The sequence below is a fragment of the Lucilia sericata genome, unplaced genomic scaffold (assembly GCF_015586225.1).
Source record: "Lucilia sericata isolate MDLA Ls3-8-SP2 unplaced genomic scaffold, ASM1558622v1 Contig000624F_arrow, whole genome shotgun sequence".
Taxonomy (NCBI): Eukaryota; Metazoa; Arthropoda; class Insecta; order Diptera; family Calliphoridae; genus Lucilia; species Lucilia sericata.
In genome coordinates, this window is record NW_023994630.1 from 96961 (window position 1) to 123400 (window position 26440).

Here is a 26440-nt window from a genome sequence, read left to right on the forward strand (position 1 = left end):
ACTAATCTTTTACTATATGTCTAAATATTTGAAGTATTCAGCTAGGTTTTAAGCAATTCAGCTAAAGAAAAATTACATTTTAATACAAATTTTTTAATTTTTTCACATTTGCTTTCATATTTCTACAATTCAGCTAAAGTTTTAGGTAATTCAGCAAGCTGGAAATAATGATTTAGTATTATTCTCGTATAATTTTACTATATTTTCCAATATTTTACCTATTCAGCTAAGTTTTAAACAATTCAGCTAAATAAAAATTACGTTTTATTAAATATTTTATAATTTCTTAATATTTTCTTTGAAATTTCATTAATTCAGCTAAGGTTTAAGTTAATTCAGCAAGCTGAAAAGAACGATTTAATATACATTTCCTAAAATTCTAACATTTTTCTCAATATTTTGCCAATTCAGCTAAGTTTTATGCAATTCAGCTAAAGAAATATTGCGTTTTATAATAAATATAATAATTTTCTAACATCTTCCTCGATAAGTTCACAATTCAGCTACGTTTTAAGTAATTCAGCTAAAGAAAACTAAAATTTTATTTAAAATCTTCGTTTGTCATTTAAACAAAAGAATATTTTTCTTGATTTTTAAGAAAACTTTTCCGTTTGCCTTTATCTTTAACTCACACAATGAGCTTGAACGTTGGCATTTTTTAACATTTTTAATTTTTTTCCTTTTAGACAATTTTCATTCATTCATTCATGGGTGTATGAAAAAACTACTAATGTTCGCTCGTTTGTCTGTTTGTTTGTTAATTTTGTGGTTGTTAGTTTGACTCTGTTGTTATTGGTAAATCCATTTTGTTATAGTTGTCATTGTTGTTGTTATTGCTATTCTTGCCAAGTTGCATATGAATTTACTTTTAAATGTTTAAAACTGCAAAAAAATTCCTCATGAATTTTCATAATTTTTTTTCTACAAAAATTAAACAAAAAAAAAAAACAACTAAAATGTTGTAATCTGTATTTTAACAAAAATGTCCTCAATTTTTGTATTTTTTCATGATTTGGAGTTTGTTATTGTTTTTTTTAATGATTTCAGTACCTGTTCGTGCTTATCAGAGGGGTTTATTTTTGAAAATCAAGTTAAAACTCATATAATAATCGAGCCTCCCTCCCCTATATCTGTCAAGCATAATGAACACACATTGTAGAAAAAAAAGAGAGTAAAGTTTCATTTACACATGTTCAAGTCCACAATGTTGTTAAGCATGTACAGTGGGCAGGAGTGTTAATTTCTAATATTTTATCATTTAAGCAATTCACCTAAAAAAATACAATTTCTTACAAATTTGTTCATTGTTTCCTTTTTTCGTTCAAAATTCTATAATTCAGCTATGGTTTTATCTAATTCAGCAAGCTTTAAACTATAATTTTTTTACAATTTTCTATAGCTTTAGCTAAAGAAAAGATACATTTTTTAAACATTTTTTAATTTTTTCCCATTTTCTTGCATAATTCTACAATTCAGCTAAGGTTTTGTATAATTCAGCAAACTTAAAACCAAAATATCATATAACTTTCCCTCAATTTAAACATTTCCTTTAATATTTTACCAATTCAGCTAAGTTGAAAGCAATTCAGCTAAAGAAAAATCGCAATTTATTATAAATTTGTTAATTTTTCCAATTTTCAGTCAAAATTCTACAATTCAGCTAAGGTTTTAAGTAATTCAGCAAGCTTTAAACTATAATTTCATAACAATTTTCTATAGTTTTAATATTTTCCTTAACATTTTATCTATTCAGCTAAGTTTTAAGCAATTCAGCTAATGAAAAATTGCATTTTATTAAAAATATGTTAATTTTTTTCCCATTTTCATTTAAAATTCTTCAATTCAGCCAAAGTTTTATGCAATTCAGCAAGCTTTAAACTATAATTCTTCTAAACTTTTAACATTTCGCTCAATAGTTTACCAATTCAGCTAAGGTTTAAGGTAATTCAGCAATCATAAAACCAAAATTTCATATAAATTTGCCGAAATTTGAATATTTCCCTTAATATTTTAGCAATTCAGCTAAGTTTTAAGCAATTCAGCTAAAGAAAAATCGCATTTTCTTACAATTTTTTCATTTGCTTTTTTTCCATTTTTTTTCATAAATCTACAATTCAGCTAAGGTTTTAGGTGATTCAGCAAGCCTTAAACAAAATTTTCCTATAAATTTTCCAAAATTTTCACATTTCCCTTAATATTTCAGCAATTCAGCTAAATGTTAAGCAATTCAGCTAAAGAAATATAAATTTCAATTAAAATTTGTTTAATACAGCTAACAATTTTTCTCTTTAAAACTTAATTCTTTAACGTTTATGCTTAAATTAACTTTTTTTAATCAACCATGTTTTCTTCACTTTTTCCCCCCTCCAACCCACTGTTCTTAATCGCAATTATCATCATAACTACAACACAGTTTGTCGCTGTTACAATGTACCCGTTACGCTTGCATGCGTGACAAAATCTATACTCTACACACCGGATTGAACAGCAGCAACAACAAGCTAAATTTACAACAAACACAGAAAAAAACTGAAGCTTAAACAATGCATGTAAATCTATGTATGTAAATTTTTCTTTTTAAAAAATATAAAATTAAAAAAAAATAAATTTCTATCTAAATCATAGATACTCATGAACTCACTCATTCTGTAGAACAATAAAGAAAATAACGCACACACACTCCATTTTAAACAATTTTTATTTTTTTAATCATAAAAGAATTAGAAAAACCACAAGCCATGGTTTTGTTTGGAGTTGTTTGTTATTTTGCTGCTTTTCTTTTGTAATATTTTTGCATGTATGTATGTGAGAGTGTATGTGTCTGTCTGAATAATAGAGGGAAACTTTGGGGATTATATTTGTTTAACCACTTTGGCAAGCAAATGCATTTCTCTGCATTGGAAAAAAAACAAAAACGAATGAGTAATGGGTATTTAATATAACGGTAGTATAGTCTAAGCAGGGCTGCCAGATTGGAACTGAACTAGAATGAACTAGACCCAAACTAGAATAGAACAGAACTAGAACAGAACTAGAACAGAACTAGAACAGAACTAGAACAGAACCAGAACAGAACTAGAACAGAACTAGAACAGAACTAGAACAGAACTAGAACAGAACTAGAACAGAACTAGAACAGAACTAGAACAGAACTAGAACAGAACTAGAACAGAACTAGAACAGAACTAGAACAGAACTAGAACAGAACTAGAACAGAACTAGAACAGAACTAGAACAGAACTAGAACAGAACTAGAACAGAACTAGAACAGAACTAGAACAGAACTAGAACAGAACTAGAACAGAACTAGAACAGAACTAAAACAGAACTAAAACAGAACTAGAACAGAACTAGAACAGAACTAGAACAGAACTAGAACAGAACTAGAACAGGACTAGAACAGAACTAGAACAGAACTAGAACAGAACTAGAACAGAACTAGAACAGAACTAGAACAGAACTAGAACAGAACTAGAACAGAACTAGAACAGAACTAGAACAGAACTAGAACAGAACTAGAACAGAACTAGAACAGAACTAGAACAGAACTAGAACAGAACTAGAACAGAACTAGAACAGAATTAGAACAGAACTAGAACAGAACTAGAACAGAACTAGAACAGAACTAGAACAGAACTAGAACAGAACTAGAACAGAACTAGAACAGAACTAGAACAGAACTAGAACAGAACTAGAACAGAACTAGAACAGAACTGGAACAGAACTAGAACAGAACTAGGACAGAACTAGAACAGAACTAGAACAGAACTAGAACAGAACTAGAACAGAACTAGAACAGAACTAGAACAGAACTAGAACAGAACTAGAACAGAACTAGAACAGAACTAGAACAGAACTAGAACAGAACTAGAACAGAACTAGAACAGAACTAGAACAGAACTAGAACAGAATTAGAACAGAACTAGAACAGAACCAGAACAGAACTAGAACAGAATTAGAACAGAACTAGAACAGAACTAAAACTAGAACAGAGCTAAAACTCGAACAGAACTAGAACAGAACTAGAACAGAACTAGAACAGGACTAGAACAGAACTAGAACAGAACTAGAACAAAACTAAAACAGAACTAGAACAGAACTAGAACAGGACTAGAACAGAACTAGAACAGAACTAGAACAGAACTAGAACAGAACTAGAACAGAACTAGACAGAACTAGAACAGAACTAGAACAGAACTAGAACAGAACTAGAACAGAACTAGAACAGAACTAGAACAGAACTAGAACAGAACTAGAACAGAACTAGAACAGAACTAGAACAGAACTAGAACAGAACTAGAACAGAACTAGAACAGAACTAGAACAGAACTAGAACAGAACTAGAACAGAACTAGAACAGAACTAGAACAGAACTAGAACAGAACTAGAACAGAACTAGAACAGAACTAGAACAGAACTAGAACAGAACTAGAACAGAACTAGAACAGAACTGAACAGAACTAGAACAGAACTAGAACAGAACTAGAACAGAACTAGAACAGAAACTAGAACAGAACTAGAACAGAACAGAACAGAACAGAACAGAACTAGAACAGAACTAGAACAGAACTAGAACAGAACTAGAACAGAACTAGAACAGAACAGAACTAGAACAGAACTAGAACAGAACTAGAACAGAACTAGAACAGAACTAGAACAGAACTAGAACAGAACTAGAACAGAACTAGAACAGAACTAGAACAGAACTAGAACAGAACAGAACTAGAACAGAACTAGAACAGAACAGAACTAGAACAGAACTAGAACAGAACTAGAACAGAACAGAACTAGAACAGAACTAGAACAGAACTAGAACAGAACTAGAACAGAACTAGAACAGAACTAGAACAGAACTAGAACAGAACTAGAACAGAACTAGAACAGAACTAGAACAGAACTAGAACAGAACTAGAACAGAACTAGAACAGAACTAGAACAGAAGTAGAACAGAACTAGAACAGAACTAGAACAGAACTAGAACAGAACTAGAATAAAACTAGAACAGAACTAGAACAGAACTAGAACAGAACTAGAACAGAACTAGAACAGAACTAGAACAGAACTAGAACAGAACTAGAACAGAACTAGAACAGAACTAGAACAGAAATAGAACAGAACTAGAACAGAACTAAAACAGAACTAGAACAGAACTAGCTGTGAATTAGAGCAGCACTAGTACTGAACTTGAATCTGAAATAAGATATCGAAATTGGATACCAAATATCCGATTATTCGTTTCTTATGCAAAATACACTAATACCCACAAAAATATATATTCAACCACTAGTTTAACAAAATACCAACAAGCAACGCCATTAGGTCTAGTGGCAGAAAAGCGATAATAGTAAAGACAAATCGCAACAGAATATGCATATCACCAGTTACTTGCGTTGTCCAACTAGTGAAGAGGGGGTTTTGTGGTAAAACGGGCTAATATAATGATTGTATGTTTTCGTTTGAGACGTGTTTAAAGAAATAAAATTATAATGGTTACAGTAAACTTGTAAAAATAAAAAGAAAAATTTGCAAAACTGCATTGTAAGCATTTTAGCAAAAATAGTGAAATTAAGTTAAGACAGACATTTTCAACAAAGAGACAACCAAAGAAACGTGTGTGACAGGGTGAAAAGCAGAATTAAAAAAAAATAAAATAATAATGAAAAATAGTTAGGGGAACGAATGGAAATTAAGAGAAAAGTGTGAGGTACAAAATGGCAAGTATTTGGTAGTTAAAATTTTTAGATTTAAACAAAGTTACCAGAGGTTTACGATATGAATTAGGAATGAAAAGATGACAAGGGGGCAGTTATATTCAAGATTTCCAGATGTTTCCTTTTCATCGTTATATGTTTGTTTATACCCTCCACCACCATCAGTGGTGATAGAGGGTATATATAACTTTGTCATTCCGTGTGTAACACCAAGAAATATTCATCTGAGACCCAACAAAGTATATATATTCTTGGACCTTATGAAATTCTGAGTCGATTTAGCTATGTCCGCCCGTCCGTCCGTCTGTCTGTCTGTCTGTCTGTATAAAACATTCTCACGTTAACACGAAGCAATAAAAATTAACGAAATTCACCCAAAATATTTATTATTGTCCTAGGCAGTTTGGTATTGAAAATGAGCAAAATCGGTTTACACCGGGAAAAATTATGAATCAAAATTTGAAACAACCTCGAAAAAAATAAGCATTTTTTACACATTCTGATGTAATTTTCTCGAAAACTATGAAAGATAATTCCATGAAAATCAGCATACATTCGTTTCTACACAAGAACTTGACTCCTGCACAATTTCATATACCTCCCATACAAAAGTACATATTCCCGGAAAATGCTATTTTTGTTAATAACTTCCGTCACAATGTCGAAATCTTTACAAAATTTTACCAATTAAAATCTTATGTCAATAGAATTCATTCAGAGAAAAAATTTTCTGGATCGGTCCATAATTGGACATAGCTCCCATACAAGGTCCCTTCCCGAAAATAACTTAAACGCAAATAATTAATTTCTAAATCAAGTTATCTATATAAAATTTGGTACAAGTATTGCCCTCACATACAGAAGTATTACTGTGAAATTTTTTTTCCATCGGTCCATAATTGGTCATAGCTCCCATACAAGGTCCCCTCCCGAAAATCACTTAAACGCGCATAACTCATTACTAACATAAGACATCCATATAAAATTTGGTACAAGTATTACTCATTTGCACAGAAATATTATTGTGAAAATTTTTTCCGATAGGTCCATTATTGGTCATAGCTCCCATACAAGGTCCCATCCCTAAAATCACTTAAACGCGCATAACTTATTACAAAATTAAGATATCCATATAAAATTTGGTACATGTATTACTCTCACATACAGAAATATTACTGTGAAATTTTTTTCCGATCGGTCCATAATTGGTCATAGCTCCCATACAAGGTCCCTTCCCGAAAATCACTTAAACGCGCATAACTCATTACTAAATTAGGATATCTATATAAATTTTGGTACAAGTATTGCTCATATGCACAGAAATATTCCTATCGGTCCATCCTTGGTCATAGCTCCCATGCAAGGTTCCCTCCCGAAAATCACATAAACGCACATAACTCATTACAAAATATTGATATCCATACATTTAGCACAAATATTGCTCTTATATACATAAATTACACTATAAAATTGTTTTACGATCGGTCCATACTTGGTCATAGCTCTCATACTAGGCCCCCTCCAGAAAATTACTTAATTGTACAATATTCATTACCAAATAATGATATAGATACAGAAATTTGAAATTTTGTTTTTATATACACAATTGGTCATAGCTCCCATACAAGGTCCTTTTTCGAAAATTTCCTAAATGCACATTACTCATTACCAAATAAAGCTATTGATACAAAAATTCTATTTCAAGATTTTTGAACGATCGGTTCATAACACACATTACTTATTACTAGATTACGATATAGATACAGAATTTTACTCAAATATAGCTTTCATGTCCAGAAGTTTTGCTTAAAGAATTTTTTACGATCGGTCTATAATTGGTCATATCTCCCATACTAGGTCCTGCCCCTAAAACCGTATTTAACTAGTTGCATTATCAATTTGTGTAGAACAAAATTATATATATATATGTATTTTGAAAATCCTTAAATCTTTCACACACATGCATACATGCAAATCAATAAAAATCGCCAAGCGTTGGTAATGTTCAATAAATCTTGGAATTGTAATAGATTTGAGCTGTTTGAATCTAGGGATTTTTCTATTTAAGATATGAGAAAACTTATTTCTACAAATATTTGATCAATTAGAAAAGTATTAATATAAAAGTAGCTGGTGGAGGGTATTTAAGATTCGGGTCAGCCGAATATAGCACTCTAACTTGTTTTATAATATTATTGTTGCATTTTCAATTTGTTTTTTATAAAATTTTCTTAAAAAAATATATAAAAATTAGGACTTACCTAAATCACTATATAATGTTGTATTTAATGCTATATCCATGGGGCAGGTATCTTCGGAATCTTCTTCTTCCTCTTGTAGTGTTGGTGGTCCATCCCAAACTATTTTATTGGGACGACGAATACGATCTAAACGTACGCGGGGATATTCATTACACATAATATCGGTTAACTAGAAAATGTTATGTTGAAAGAAGAAGGGAATAAGAAAAATAGTAAAATTAATTAATTATTTATCTCAAAAAAATAAGTTAAGAAATCGAAAATTAATGAAATTTTTACAAAAATAAAATCATAAAAAGAAAAGTAAATTTGAAACTAAAAACCTATAGATCCACATTAACCTACTCGAAACAAATCTATATTTTATAATATCTCTATTATCTCCTACTAGCGCGAGAATATTGCATCAAGAGGAGGAATTAGGTTTAGGGGGTATTTAAGTGTTTGTGGGTAATAATCCTTATTCCATAATATATGCATCTCACGGAAGTTTTCCAGTTTCTTGTACCAAGCTCAGTTCTTGGGAGCGTATAAGGGGTGCTGATGGACAATCTGTTTTCCCAAGTTATCATTTCACTTATGCTGAGGGAGGACAGATTGCTCACGACCTGGGAATCTTATATTCTACGCGGACCAAGAACTCCTAAAAAAGCCAAATATGGTAAGTAAAAATAACAACATTAAAGTTACGGTACAGAGCCTAAATAATCCAAAACCATCGGCAAATGTTGATCGGATCGCGAGTCATGTGTCGTACTATAATCGTAAGCAAAAGACAACTACGCAAATGGGTAACTTGACCATTGACAAAATTGTAGGGATGAATGAGAAGGATGTACTTGGAGAGAACTACAAGCTACCTTAGACTGAATCCTCAGATGATAATAACAACACCATCATACCAAATGTCAAACAGGACGAAGTGTAGCAGGTGAGTGATAACATAGCAAAACTACTTATAACTAAAAAACGCTATTCCGGAGCTCAGAGAAGGACGTTAAAGAAGATGCTTCAGGAAATCATAGTGAGTCAAATGAAAAATCTCAGTTTTTCTCAATATCTGAGTCAGCTCGGCTCAGTTTGTCGGATATTTTTATGTTAGATACTTAGTGCAACCTTCAGCGATTATTGTCCTATTAGTTTCTATGGCGTCGAAAAACCCCAAATTTGTATAAAAGATATGGAAAAGATCGGCCATGAAAGACCTTATAGCATCTGTAATCCGTGGTTCGTGGTATTGAACGATTACAGTATATTTTACAATTCCCTCCCAAAATCCCAAAATTTGTATGAAAGATATGTAAAAAATCGGACAAGTCTTCAAGGTGAATGAAAAATCTAACGGCTATCATCGCTGGTTCAACATTATCAATGACTTTCTATGAATATTTACTATCGTTCTTTTGACAAACTGAGTCAAATGAACGATCGTTAGAGCAATGGGAGAAAAAATCACATACGGCCACTTCGTATAATGGCAAGAACCACAAAAATACTATGCAGTGATACCAACGAGAGGAGGAATAAGGGTATTCAAACAGGTTTTAGTCGAGGAGAGCGAAATGCTGAAACACTTTTTCTTTTGTCGAAATGTGATCCAAATATTTAGGAAGTAATGTTATTCTAAATAGATCATTTTATACTTGTTTTCCCATCTTCATTTTCCAATAGTGGCCTTAAAGCCTTTTTCCATTTTTCTGTAAAAAGATGGATTCTGCACCTAAAGAACTGTATATCTATTGAGACTATGACCTATTCAAGCCAATTTCGGACACTCTGTATAAAATGATGCTTATCCCCGAGGGGATCGAAGCAAGTAGAAGTCGAAAGACAGTAACTGCCCGGTCCTAGAAACCATTCGCTAACAAACGCTGGGGTTGTCACATTTCTCTAATCAATCTGATCTGTCAGATGTTCAATTGGAACGAATTCTTGCATTCCTAAGTTCGTCAACATGGGTGTGAACCTAGTTTACATGACTTATAGCATTCTAACAATTAGAATGTTAATTTCATCGCTGTCTACTTCTGTCTTCTTTAATAACTTTGTATAGACTATCTCCATAATCCTTATTCTTTACATTTCTTTACAGACAATATAAAGGGACCCATAGGACCCAAGTAAAGCTTACTCCTGGCAGTAAGCAGTCTGTGAAACGTAATCTAAGGCAGTAGAGGCAAAACTTCCTAACGTCTGGATTATAAGGCAGGTGATAAAAACAGGTATTGCAACATGGCCGAGCGTTGTCATGATGGATCATGCTTGGTCTCAGACAATGTTCATGGACTAATAGCTCCCATTCTAGCTCTTCATAACAATACCTGTGGCGATATATCAAATCAAATGCCATTTAGGGAACACAATATTGGTGTGCAAATCTAAAATATCTTTCCTTTTGTTGATTAACCCTAATAGAGGGACCTCTATGACCCATGCCAACTGACCGATTTGTTCAGATTTTTCCAGTAAATGCATTATTCAATTCCAAAAATATTGAATCGTTTTATTACTATAACAATTCTAATAATTGTTTTATATGAAGATAACTTTTGGTTTTAAATAAAATTAAACTCAAAATTAAAACTTTAATAAAATGAGAAAGAAATTATAAACTTAATTTGAAATCATAAAAGAAATATTTTACTAATAAATATTTTACTACCCACCTCCTTTTTAGGCGTGGCCGAGAATATCTAATTATTAAAGATTTTACACAAGTTTAGCAATTACATTAGCGTGGTGTTATATATTCAACAGTTTAAATCCAATTAATTAAGTATGCAAGATTATTTTAAAATCAAAATAACAGTGTATCAATGTGTAAACAGAAAAAAGTTCAAATATTTTGTTCAGTGTATGTGAAGATAAGTGATTTAAGTTAAACGGAGTAAGGTGAGTGTAAAATGAGTGAGTGTTTACGGTGTAAGTTTTTTAACAATTAGAAATAGAAGAAGGGAAAGAGAGAAAAAGAAATTTATCAAGAATATGATATTATTAAGTGTTTGTTATTATTTAAAAATTTAGCTGTTAATTACAATTTACATTAGTTTTATTAAATTTTATAAAGGAATATACAAAATTTTGTTAAAAGCATAAAAAACTCACCGATATTTCTTCACTGCAATATGCGGTAAATGATTGTTCATCTTGCTGCAGTACACAGTACAGTGGACCCCAGGGTAATGTGATTTTTTGTTTACGCGTTAATTCACCTTCGGTTTCTGGAAAAAATAAGAAAGAAAAATTAAATAAATTAGTAACATATAACAAAAATTGTTGTTATAACAAATAAGAGATTTAAGTCATATTTGTGTAACCCTGTTTAAAACAGCAAAACGCCATCTGCTGTTATTTGTGTTCATTAATAAGGTTGCAATATTAGCTAAGACAATCACCATATGAGGTAGAATTTGCAGCCAACATATGGTGAAAATATTCACGGTTGTTGAATTAACTAAATGCAGGGTATTGTTGAATTTGCTTTTGAGTACAGTTTTGCCTACAAAATTAACTTTTAGTGGGAATAGTTAGAGATAAGTGAGGGGAAATTCTTTAGTATTTAAGTGGTTGAGAGACAGGGTAACCAAATAAGAAGTGATTCAAAGTTTTTCAAAACTGTTACTATTAAAATATTGAAATGTTTTTATATATCACAAGAACAAGAACTAAACAAAAACTAAACTAGAGCTGAAATAGAATTGAACTAGCACTGAACTAGAACTGAACTAGAACTGAACTAGAACTGAACTAGAACTGAACTAGAACTGAACGACAACTGAACTAGAACTGAAATCGAACTACTCTAGAACTGAACTAGAACATAACTAAACTAGAACTGAACTAGAACTGAGCTAGAACTGAAATAGACTTAACTAGAACTGAAATAGAACTAGAACTAGAACTGAACTAGAACAGAACTAGAACAGAACTAGAAAAGAACTAGAACAGAACTAGAACAGAACTAGAACAGAACTAGAACAGAACTAGAACAGAACTAGAACAGAACTAGACAGAACAGAACTAGAACAGAACTAGAACAGAACTAGAACAGAACTAGAACAGAACTAGAACAGAACTAGAACAGAACTAGAACAGAACTAGAACAGAACTAGAACAGAACTAGAACAGAACTAGAACAGAACTAGAACAGAACTAGAACAGAACTAGAACAGAACTAGAACAGAACTAGAACAGAACTAGAACAGAACTAGAACAGAACTAGAACAGAACTAGAACAGAACTAGAACAGAACTAGAACAGAACTAGAACAGAACTAGAACAGAACTAGAACAGAACTAGAACAGAACTAGAACAGAACTAGAACAGAACAGAACTAGAACAGAACTAGAACAGAACTAGAACAGAACTAGAACAGAACTAGAACAGAACTAGAACAGAACTAGAATAGAACTAAAACAGAACTAGAACAGAACTAGAACATAATAAAATCCACAAAATTCCTTTAAAAATGTTCACTTCTCGCAAACCCAAAACCCCTAAGTAATAATTTGTTATTAATAAAACGCGCGCTAAAAATATTTTCGTTTGCTATATTTGTTATTAAAATAATTAGTAAACATAAATCATTAAACAATTTAAAAGTCATTGCCATTGAAAATATTTCATAAATATAAAATTCTATAGAAAACAATAACAAATTGGCAACACTATTTAAAAAAGGCAATAATTGGCAATTTTTAACAAATGACAACTAACTATTACTAAAAAATTAATTGTAGAAATAACATTATATTTAAATATTATAGATTAAACAAGCTAAAAACATAAAATTTCCAACAATTTGTTAAAATTCTTTAAAATTTGTTTTGACACTTTGTCTGACCCTTTTGGTTTAATTATCAGTATTTGTTTTCAGTTCTTTAGAGCTTTTTGTTGAAAATATTTAAAATTGTTTGTTTTTGTTTATTTAATAGTTATTTTACTCTTTTTTTACAAAACTAAATTAATCATTTTACCAAAAATATCATTATCAACAGGTGTTTTATGTCTTTTAAATAAATTCTTTTAAATTGTTGTATTATTTTGCGGCTTTTTGGTGTTTTGTTTTAAAGAAATACATAATAACAAAAACAAACATATGAAATAAATTATTATTCAACAAAAGCAGAAGAAACATGCTAATTATATACAATATTAAACATTAATTACAGTAGAGGGTAAAACTATGAAGCAACCGAGAACAAACTCAAACATTTTAAAAACTTTTATTCAAAAATAAAAATTGTCAATCAAAATTGTACCTTATCTGTCTTTAAACAATTCGTTAGCAAAACTATTACTTAACCCTTTTTTTCATATCTTGTCTGTCACTGTAATCCCATTCTTTCATGAATATTTCCCATATTTATCTTAATATTTCTTGTGATGGAAAAAACTATAGAGAATCATAAAATTATTGAATAAATATTGCCTCAAAATCAATTTGAAATTTTCATTTTTTAAACAAACTGTTGGTACACAATGTTTATCTTTATATTCACATATTGACATATAAATTTCAGTTTTATAGGTACCAATCGTTGTTGGTTTACATTGCCTAAATAAACAGCAGCAGCGATAAAATGCAAATATTTATAGAACACGGGAATTATAATGAAAGCGACTGGCGAAGAAACGAGTAAAAAGTAGGAAGAACAGAACTAGAACAGAATTAGAACAGAACTAGAACAGAACTAGAATAGAACTCGAACAGAACTAAAACAGAACTAGAACTGAACTAGAACTGAACTAGAACTGAACTAGAACTGAACTAGAACTGAACTAGAACTGAACGAGAACTGAACTAGAACTGAACTAGAACTGAACTAGAACTGAACTAGAACTGAACTAGAACTGAACTAGAACTGAACTAGAACTGAACTAGAACTGAACTAGAACTGAACTAGAACTGAACTAGAACTGAACTAGAACTGAACTAGAACTGAACTAGAACTGAACTAGAACTGAACTAGAACTGAACTAGAACTGAACTAGAACTGAACTAGAACTGAACTAGAACTGAACTAGAACTGAACTAGAACTGAACTAGAACTGAACTAGAACTGAACTAGAACTGAACTAGAACTGAACTAGAACTGAACTAGAACTGAACTAGAACTGAACTAGAACTGAACTAGAACTGAACTAGAACTGAACTAGAACTGAACTAGAACTGAACTAGAACTGAACTAGAACTGAACTAGAACTGAACTAGAACTGAACTAGAACTGAACTAGAACTGAACTAGAACTGAACTAGAACTGAACTAGAACTGAACTAGAACTGAACTAGAACTGAACTAGAACTGAACTAGAACTGAACTAGAACTGAACTAGAACTGAACTAGAACTGAACTAGAACTGAACTAGAACTGAACTAGAACTGAACTAGAACTGAACTAGAACTGAACTAGAACTGAACTAGAACTGAACTAGAACTGAACTAGAACTGAACTAGAACTGAACTAGAACTGAACTAGAACTGAACTAGAACTGAACTAGAACTGAACTAGAACTGAACTAGAACTGAACTAGAACTGAACTAGAACTGAACTAGAACTGAACTAGAACTGAACTAGAACTGAACTAGAACTGAACTAGAACTGAACTAGAACTGAACTAGAACTGAACTAGAACTGACTAGAACTAGAACTGAACTAGAACTGAACTAGAACTGAACTAGAACTGAACTAGAACTGAACTAGAACTGAACTAGAACTGAACTAGAACTGAACTAGAACTGAACTAGAACTGAACTAGAACTGAACTAGAACTGAACTAGAACTGAACTAGAACTGAACTAGAACTGAACTAGAACTGAACTAGAACTGAACTAGAACTGAACTAGAACTGAACTAGAACTGAACTAGAACTACTAGAACTAGAACAGAACTAGAACAGAACTAGAACAGAACTAGAACAGAACTAGAACAGAACTAGAACAGAACTAGAACAGAACTAGAACAGAACTAGAACAGAACTAGAACTAGAACAGAACTAGAACAGAACTAGAACAGAACTAGAACAGAACTAGAACAGAACTAGAACAGAACTAGAACAGAACTAGAACAGAACTAGAACAGAACTAGAACAGAACTAGAACAGAACTAGAACAGAACTAGAACAGAACTAGAACAGAACTAGAACAGAACTAGAACAGAACTAGAACAGAACTAGAACAGAACTAGAACAGAACTAGAACTGAACTAGAACTGAACTAGAACTGAACTAGAACAGAACTAGAACAGAACTAGAACAGAACTAGAACTGAACTAGAACTGAACTAGAACTGAACTAGAACAGAACTAGAACAGAACTAGAACAGAACTAGAACAGAACTAGAACAGAACTAGAACAGAACTAGAACAGAACTAGAACAGAACTAGAACAGAACTAGAACAGAACTAGAACAGAACTAGAATAGAACTAGAATAGAACTAGAACAGAACTAGAACAGAACTAGAACAGAACTAAAACAGAACTAGAACAGAACTAGAACAGAACTAGAACAGAACTAGAACAGAACTAGAACAGAACTAGAACAGAACTAGAACTGAACTGAACTACAATTGAAACGATCCTTTCTGAGATTTGATATATGTGGATCGAAATTAGGAATAATATGGAACAGATCTTGAAATTACAGAGAAATTTTATTATAATTGATTAAGAAATTTGAAAGAAATACTTCCAAAATTATATACCATTTTCGCCTGCCGTTCTTATTCTGTTTAAGTTAATTTTATTTAATACACATCAACAGATTTTTACTTTCTATAAAGTTTATTCTACCCAAACGAAAACAACAAAAAAAACTTCATTTGTATCCAATACATCATCTTATTTTTAAACCAGTGAAAATAACAAAATCAAATTTTTAAATTCCATTCTAAATGGAGTTTGGAGGCAAATACTCGTAAGTAACCCCTACCATATTATTTGCTAGGGGTGAGGGGGGTTTTGAGGGGTGACTCTAAAGCTGGCGCTAAATGTTTATAAAACAACAGAAATTTGTGTTTATTGTGCTCGTATGGTTGGCAATACACAAAAAAAAAACCAAAACTGAAGAAAAAGAACGAACACAGGAAACGAACTATAAAAACGCACTCATGTGTCAAATTTAATAATGGTTTTAAGTTATTTTTTTCTGTTGTTTTATACTTCTATACTCTACTTAGAAAATATATTTATTTCGAAAAAAAATCCTCATACCCTTCAAAGGAAAATAAATAAAATTATTAAAAATAAAAACTTGTACATGTAAATGACCTGATTAGAAGGAGGTTTTTCTAGTCAAAGTAATAATTACATTTTAATAAAGTTTGTTTAATGAAAAAATCCATTGTAATAAAAGTTCTAAAAACAAAGCTTTATAAAAAACGTTTGACTTAAGTTTTTTTTGTGAGTAAAACATTCAAAGCCTTCAAAATCTATACACAACAGCCTACCACCGTATTTCCCTTTAACCGCTTTTTCAATTTCATTACTCTGTGATTAAAAATGCGTTAACATGTATTATTTCTTTAGTATTTTTCCATAACTTTGACTTGGCCTTTCAAATCCAAAATGACCACAGCCAACCCTTCTTCTCTTTCACAAGTTTTTTCTTCTGAAACTCTTTTCAACTATTTTTAGCCCTGAGGTCATTGTCGGAGTCGGCTTCATTGTAAATTTAATTAAAGTCTATATTGTACTAATAGTCAATAGGTTTTTTATAATATTTTTTCTATTCAAATTTGTTTTTTGGATGTTTATTAAAAATATACCACAAACAGGCAAAAAATAACAATAATAACATCTTGAGATTTTTTTGGACGATGACAGACTATCGTTGGACAACACCACACAAGTTGTCAAAGTGATATTTTTGGACAATTTTAAAATAAAGTTTTCAATAACAAATAAAATCAGAGGAAATGTATAAAAAGGAATTAGAACAGAACTAGCAAAGAACTAGAACAGATCTAGTACAGAACTAGAACGGAACTAGAACAGAACTAGAACAGAACTAGAACAGAACTAGAACACAGCTAGAACACAGCTAGAACACAACTAGAACACAACTAGAACACAACTAGAACACAACTGGAACACAACTAGAACACAACTATAACACAGCTAGAACAGAACTAGAATAGAACTAGAACAGAAGTAGAACAGAAGTAGAACAGAAGTAGAACAGAACTAGAACAGAACTAGAACAGAACTAGAACAGAACTAGAACAGAACTAGAATAGAACTAGAACAGAACTAGAACAGAACTAGAACAGAACTAGAACAGAACTAGAACAGAACTAGAACAGAACTAGAACAGAACTAGAACAGAACTAGAACAGAACTAGAACAGAACTAGAACAGAACTAGAACAGAACTAGAACAGAACTAGAACAGAACTAGAATAGAACTTGAACACAACTAGAACAGAACTAGAACACAACTAGAACACAACTAGAACAGAACTAGAACAGAACTAGAACAGAACTAGAAACAGAACTAGAACAGAACTAGAACAGAACTAGAACAGAACTAGAAACAGAACTAGAACAGAACTAGAACAGAACTAGAACAGAACTAGAACAGACCTAGAACAGAACTAGAACAGAACTAGAACAGAAACTAGCACAGAACTAGAACAGAACTAGAACAGAACTAGAACAGAACTAGAAAAGAACTAGAACAGAAACTAGAACAGAACTAGAACAGAACTAGACACAGAAACTAGAACACAGAAACTAGAACAGAACTAGAAACCGGAACTAGAACAGAACTAGAACAGAAACTAGAACAGAACTAGAACAGAACTAGAACAGAACTAGAACAGAACTAGAACAGAACTAGAACAGAAACTAGAACAGAACTAGAACAGAACTAGAACAGAACTAGAACAGAACTAGAACAGAACTAGAACAGAACTAGAACAGAACTAGAACCGAACTAGAACAGAACTAGAACCGAACTAGAACAGAAATAGAACAGAACTAGAACGAACTAGAACAGAACTAGAACAGAACTAGAACAGAACTAGAACAGAACTAGAACAGAACTAGAACAGAACTAGAACAGAACTAGAACAGAACTAGAACAGAACTAGAACAGAACTAGAACAGAACTAGAACAGAACTAGAACAGAACTAGAACAGAACTAGAACAGAACTAGAACAGAACTAGAAACTAGACAGAACTAGAACAGAACTAGAACAGAACTAGAACAGAACTAGAACAGAACTAGAACAGAACTAGAACAGAACTAGAACAGAACTAGAACAGAACTAGAACAGAACTAGAACAGAACTAGAACAGAACTAGAACAGAACTAGAACAGAACTAGAACAGAACTAGAACAGAACTAGAACAGAACTAGAACAGAACTAGAACAGAACTAGAACAGAACTAGAACAGAACTAGAACAGAACTAGAACAGACTAGAACAGAACTAGAACAGAACTAGAACAGAACTAGAACAGAACTAGAACAGAACTAGAACAGAACTAGAACAGAACTAGAACAGAACTAGAACAGAACTAGAACAGAACTAGAACAGAACTAGAACAGAACTAGAACAGAACTAGAACAGAACTAGAACAGAACTAGAACAGAACTAGAACAGAACTAGAACAGAACTAGAACAGAACTAGAACAGAACTAGAACAGAACTAGAACAGAACTAGAACAGAACTAGAACAGAACTAGAACAGAACTAGAACAGAACTAGAACAGAACTAGAACAGAACTAGAACAGAACTAGAACAGAATTAGAACAGAATTAGAACAGAACTAAAACAGAACTAGAACAGAACTAGAACAGAACTAGAACAGAACTAGAACAGAACTAGAACAGAACTAGAACAGAACTAGAACAGAACTAGAACAGAACTAGAACAGAACTAGAACAGAACTAGAACAGAACTAGAACAGAACTAGAACAGAACTAGAACAGAACAGGACTAGAACAGAACTAGAACAGAACTAGAACAGAACTAGAACAGAACTAGAACAGAACTAGAACAGAACTAGAACAGAACTAGAACAGAACTATAACAGAACAGAACTAGAACAGAACTAGAACAGAACTAGAACAGAACTAGAACAGAACTAGAACAGAACTAGAACAGAACTAGAACAGAACTAGAACAGAACTAGAACAGAACTAGAACAGAACTAGAACAGAACTAGAACAGAACTAGAACTACATATAGCGCAAATAACTTTAGAACTGTAATATATGGACCCGTAAGTTAATGTTAAGCCAAGAAATTGTGGGAAAGCTTTTAAAGTTTTAAATTTTTCGCGTTATTTATAGCTGACTCGAATTGTTTTTAATTTCTTTTGCTTAATTCCTTTTTAAGCACTTGTTTTGTTTTTGCTGTATGGCTAGCAAACTACCACTTAGCAGTAACATGTTATTCAGCTGATGATGATGTTTTTATGGTTCATTCTTTTGTTTAGCTCCAGGGGCTACTGGGTCAAATTATGCATATTTAAAATTACAAGTAAATTTTAGCAAAAACAAAAAATCAACAAAAGCAAAGAGGAAAAAATGAACTGAAAGTTTAAGTAAAAACAAAAAATAAATTAAAAAACTTATTAATTAAATGAAGAGGAAATTTAAACCAGTTTCAAAAATAACAAAGTTTATGCAAATTTTTGTTTGCTATCAAATTTATCAATAACCATTTAACTAAATTTAAATTTTTATTATGTTTTTGTTAATATTAAATTTGTTTGATTTAATTAAAATAGTTTCAAGTGACTTTTTTTGTATTTCTTTGATTTAATTCTTTTGTCAGTTTAAAGGGAGCGTCTGAAATGTATGTTTAGCTTGGACATGGCTCAAGTCTTCCAGTTTTTCATTAACTTTAGGTTAATGGCTTATTACGGTAATACTTATAATAACTAATGCTAATAATATTCTTGTTATTTTTGCTTTGTTATTTATATTCATGTTATTATTACTGCTAAACCTTAAAAGAAAATGAAAAAAATGTTTTCATTCTTTACACTAAGGGTGAAAATAATAGGTACACTTAAAGGTAATTGTTGATTTTTTATAATTTTTAGGGGGAAAGAAGAAATTTGCGTTTGGTTTACATTTGGTTTATAAAAGGCTTCGTTTATGTATAATTTTTGAAAATTCCTAAATAATTTTGAAAAATTCCCTAAGTGGGGAAGTTTAAAATTAAAGAATTTTACCCGGGAAGTATAAAAAATGTGCTGTTAATTGTGTAATAAGTGTTAATTTTATTGAAAATATGTTTTTATTCAAAAATTTTAAATTCCTAAACATTTTTTAAAAATACCTAAAATCCCAAATCACATATTTTTAAGTAAAACTGCTGTTTTCGATATCTAGCATAGTCATTATAATAAGAATTGATATTTCTTTTAAAATTTTTATCATCCCCAGCATTTTTTATCAAATACCCTAAATCCCAGAAGTTGAAATTTAAGGTGGTATTAAACAATTTACATATTTTACTGACAAAATGAGTAATTTATTCAAAATTTACATTAAATTTAAGTAAAAAACAACTTTTTTGTAAAGTTTTCCGAATTCCTAAAATGATTTCAAAAATTCCCAAAATCCCAGTTTGAAAATTTAAGCTGAACAGCGACAAAAAATCGCTATTAATTGTATACTAATGTAAAAATTTCATTTAATGCATTTTTAAAAGAAAATTTTTGAATTCCTAAAAAGAAATTCAAACTACCCAAAATCTCAAATCTATAAATTTTAAGTCAATTTTGCAGTTTTCGATCTCTTACCTGGTTGTTATAACAAAAATTTATAATTCTTTTAAAAATGTAACATTCCCACCAATATTTAGCAAATACCCTAAATACCGGAAATAAAAAATTAAGGTGGGATTACACGATTTACATAACTTACTGGAAAAAATGCTTAATTTATTCAAAATTTATATCTAATTTAAGCAAAACCCAACATTTTTGTAGATTTCCGAATTCATAAAATGATTTTGAAAAATTCCCAAAATACAAGTTTGAAAATTTAAACTGAAAAGGAGCAAAAAATCGCTTTTAATTGTATAGTGAGCAGTAACTTTCATTTAAAACCTGTTTTAAACCTTATTTAAACAAAAATAAAACCTAAATTACATAACATTTTTAATTTTCTGTAATATTTAAGAATTCCTAAATATTTTTAAAAAAATCCCCAAAATCCTACATTTGAGAAATCCCAGAATATCATCCTATGAATTTTTTAGAAAAATGCCTTATTTATAGAATAATTATGTCTAAATTACATAAAACTTTCAAAATTCTGTAAAATTTAAGAATTCCTAAAATTTTTTAAAAAATCCCCAAAATCCCAGAATTGAGATTTTTAGTTAAAATGCATATTTTAATACTTTTCAGCTTTATTTTATGTAAAATAGTGATAAAATAAAAGTTTACGTTAATTTTCTTTGTAAACTTTATCGTTTTCCTTTTTTAAAGAGTAGTATACTTATTATTATAACTCTTAGTGTACATACTTGCACATATTAGAACTGTTGTTTAGTTTTTTTGTTTTTTAATTTCTTTCATTTTTATATTCTTAATAGGAAAATGAAATTATAAATAATTTGTTATGTTATAAATTCATTCAATATAACAGTTTTCTTTAATTTATTTTTGTTGTTGTTTAGTTTATTATTTTAAAGTTAAGAAATGTGCAGCGAGCACTAACATTTGTCTTGAAAGAAAATTATATAATAGTAGGGAGAAAAATAAAAAATCTTAAACAAAAGCTTCCGGGGAATTCTAACGGCTTATTGGGAGTTGCAAAATTAATGGAAAATTATCTTTACATCAACCTGAATCTATTCTGTTTTCCTGAAAGAAATTTGATCTTTTGCTAGACCCAGAAATCTATTGACATATTATTAAATTAAAATTTCTTTCTATTATTTTTCCCATTTATCTATAACTAATTTTTCTATTTTTTTCAATTTATTTCCTTAATTTCTATTAAATATTTTCTCTTGTTTAAAGAAAATTCTTTATTAGTTATTAACATCGCCATGTTGCCATCTTATTGTGTTTTTTGACATTCACTTTCTGCATTATTTCTTCTTCTATATTAGTTGCCTTATGCATGCATATTTAAAATTAGTTTCACAGCTAATATTAAAAAAGAAAATTGAGTTTTAGCACGTTTTCTCTTTAGTTTTTTAAAAAAGAAAAACTTTGGTAATAGAAAGAAAACTTTAGAAATTAGAAAACATAAAACGTTTTGACAGAGAGGTAAAAGTGTCACTAGGAAGAGCAAAAGAAATACGTTAATTTCAAATCAAATTTAATTAAAATGAGGGGAAAAATTTAACCTAGAAAACTTTAAATTACACACGATTATGTTAGAAAGCTTTTTACGAAATCTATAGACTGCAGTCCAGACTACAGGCTAGACCATAGTTCAGATTATAGTTTAGACAATAATATCTAACATAGGGAAGCCTTAAGATAAGACTATAGTCCAGACTATAGACTAGGGTATAGGCCAGATAATAGACTGGACTATAGACTAGACTATAGACTAGACTATAGACTAGACTATAGACTAGACTATAGACTAGACTATGACTAGACTAGACTATAAGATAGACTAGTAGACTAGACTTAAGACTAGACTATAGACTAGACTATAGACTAGACTATAGACTAGACTATAGGACAGACTATAGACTAGAATATAGACTAGACTATAGACTAGACATAGACTTAGACTAGAGACTAGACTATAGACTAGACTATAGACTAGAACTATAGACTAGACTATAGACTAGACTATAGACTAGACTATAGACTAGAACTATAGACTAGACTATAGACTAGACTATAGACTAGACTATAGACTAGACTATAGACTAGACATAGCTAGACTGACTAAGACTAGACTATAGACTAGAACTATAGACATACTATAGACTAGACTATAGACTAGACTATAGACTCGACTATAGACTAGTACTAGACTATAGACTAGACTATAGACTAGACTATAGACTAGACTTAGACTAGACAAGACTAGACTATATGATAGATATAGACTAGACTATAGACTAGACAGACTATAGACTAGACTATAGACTAACATGACTATACTATAACTAGAACTATAGACTAGGCTATAGACTAGACTAAATAGACTAAGACTATAGACTAGACTATAGACATACTATAGACTAGACTATAGACTATACTAGAGCTAGACCTATAACTAGACTATAGAACTATACTATAGACGCAGACTATAGACTAGACTACTAGACTAGACTAGACTATAGACTAACTAGACTATAGACTAGACTATAGACTAGACTATAGACTAGACTATAGACTAGACTATAGACTAGACTATAGACTAGACTATAGACTAGACTATAGACTAGACTATAGACTAGACTATAGACTAGACTATAGACTAGACTAGACTAATAGACTAGACTATAGACTAGACTATAGACTAGACTATAGGACTAGACTATAGACTAGACTTAGACTATATAGACTAGACTAGACTAGACTATAGACTAGACTATAGACTAGACTATAGACTAGACTATAGACTAGACTATAGACTAGACTATCGACTAGACTATAGACTAGACGATAACTAGACATTAGACTAGACTATAGACTAGACTATAGACTAGACTATAGACTAGACTATAGACTAGACTATAGACTAGATAGACTATAGACTAGACTATAGACTAGACTAAGTAGACTATAGACATAGACTATAGACTAGACTATAGACTAGACTATAGACTAGACATAGACTAGACTATAGACTAGACTATAGACTAGACTATAGACTAGGACTATAGACTAGACTATAGACTAGACTATAGACTAGACTATAGACTAGACTATAGACAGACTATAGACTAGACTATAGACTAGACTATAGACTAGACTATAGATAGACTATAGACTAGACTATAGACTAGACTATAGACTAGACTATAGACTAGACTATAGACTAGACTATAGACTAGACTATAGACTAGACTATAGACTAGATAGACTAGACTAGACTAGACTATAGACTAGACTAGATATAGACTAGATATAGACTAGACTAGACTATAGACTAGACTATAGACTAGACTATAGACTAGGCTATAGACTAGACTATAGACTAGACTATAGACTAGACTATAGACTAGACTATAGACTACTATAGACTAGACTATAGACTAGACTATAGACTAGACTATAGACTAGACTATAGACTAGACTATAGACTAGACTATAGACTAGACTATAGACTAGACTATAGACTAGACTATAGACTAGACTATAGACTAGACTATAGACTAGACTATAGACTAGACTATAGACTAGACTATAGACTAGACTATAGACTAGACTATAGACTAGACTATAGACTAGACTATAGACTAGACTATAGACTAGACTATAGACTAGACTATAGACTAGACTATAGACTAGACTATAGACTAGACTATAGACTAGACTATAGACTAGACTATACTAGACTATAGACTAGACTATAGACTAGACTATAGACTAGACTATAGACTAGACTATAGACTAGACTATAGACTAGACTAGACTATAGACTAGACTAGACTACTAGACTAGACTAGACTAGACTAGACTAGACTATAGACTAGACTAGACTAGACTATAGACTAGACTATAGACTAGACTATAGACTAGACTATAGACTAGACTATAGACTAGACTATAGACTAGACTATAGACTAGACTATAGACTAGACTATAGACTAGACTATAGACTAGACTATAGACTATAGACTAGACTATAGACTAGACTATAGACTAGACTATAGACTAGACTATAGACTAGACTATAGACTAGACTATAGACTAGACTATAGACTAGACTATAGACTAGACTATAGACTAGACTATAGACTAGACTATAGACTAGACTATAGACTAGACTATAGACTAGACTATAGACTAGACTATAGACTAGACTATAGACTAGACTATAGACTAGACTATAGACTAGACTATAGACTAGACTATAGACTAGACTATAGACTAGACTATAGACTAGACTATAGACTAGACTATAGACTAGACTATAGACTAGACTATAGACTAGACTATAGACTAGACTATAGACTATACTATAGACTATACTATAGACTAGACTATAGACTAGACTATAGACTAGACTATAGACTAGACTATAGACTAGACTATAGACTAGACTATAGACTAGACTATAGACTAGACTATAGACTAGACTATAGACTAGACTATAGACTAGACTATAGACTAGACTATAGACTAGACTATAGACTAGACTATAGACTAGACTATAGACTAGACTATAGACTAGACTATAGACTAGACTATAGACTAGACTATAGACTAGACTATAGACTAGACTATAGACTAGACTATAGACTAGACTATAGACTAGACTATAGACTAGACTATAGACTAGACTATAGACTAGACTATAGACTAGACTATAGACTACTAGACTAGACTATAGACTAGACTATAGACTAGACTATAGACTAGACTATAGACTAGACTATAGACTAGACTATAGACTAGACTATAGACTAGACTATAGACTAGACTATAGACTAGACTATAGACTAGACTATAGACTAGACTATAGACTAGACTATAGACTAGACTATAGACTAGACTATAGACTAGACTATAGACTAGACTATAGACTAGACTATAGACTAGACTATAGACTAGACTATAGACTAGACTATAGACTAGACTATAGACTAGACTATAGACTAGACTATAGACTAGACTATAGACTAGACTATAGACTAGACTATAGTCCATTACATTAGCTTTAAACATAACATTTATTTTAAATACATTAACTAAATGTTAGTTATTTTTAATTATTACTTCATTTATTTAATCTTCAATTATTTTCAAATTTATTTCGTTATACATTGTTTGCCTTCAAATTATTCTTCTCAACACTGATATATTAATTTCATCACTTAATTATTTTAAGTACTTGTTGGTAAATTACCACAATTGTTTTGAAACAAACAATCCACAAAAAAAAAAGAACCTTAATCATTTTCTGGCACATTAATCATTTTGTTTTCCTCATATATGTATGTATTGTTTAACCACTCGTGACCTTAAACTTCAAAAATTTAAGTCAAATCTTGGTTACTCGGTTAAATTCCTTTTCAAAACCTCAGCCTCAGTGGCACCAACCATCATCAGCAGCAGCCATTGTGTAAAATTGTAAAAAATATAAATAAATAAAATAATATTTATGTTCACATGTTTTTGACATTGAATATTTTTTTTATTTATTGTTTTTTATCAAGCCATTAATTACAAAATCATTTTCATAATATAAATATGAGAAAGAAATAAATATAAATGAAATTTAATACATTTTTTCTATATAAAAGTCATTTACAGCTTATCTCTGCGGAAAATAATAAAAACATAAATATTGAAAAAG

At 30.9% G+C, this 26440-nt stretch overlaps 1 protein-coding gene across 1 annotated transcript in view; it reads right to left on the bottom strand.

The window, feature by feature from the left end:
• Nucleotides 1-7961: 7961 nt before the first annotated feature.
• The window catches only part of LOC119606799 (ras GTPase-activating protein raskol-like), a 99878-nt gene continuing 81399 nt past the window's right edge, over nucleotides 7962-26440 (bottom strand). Inside the window, exons 3-5 of the mRNA XM_037960394.1 lie at nucleotides 11078-11193; nucleotides 10639-10665; nucleotides 7962-8141 (exon numbers count right to left, since the gene is read on the bottom strand). Coding sequence (XP_037816322.1) covers nucleotides 7962-8141; nucleotides 10639-10665; nucleotides 11078-11193 — 323 coding nt within the window. The remainder of the gene's footprint in view (nucleotides 8142-10638; nucleotides 10666-11077; nucleotides 11194-26440) is intronic.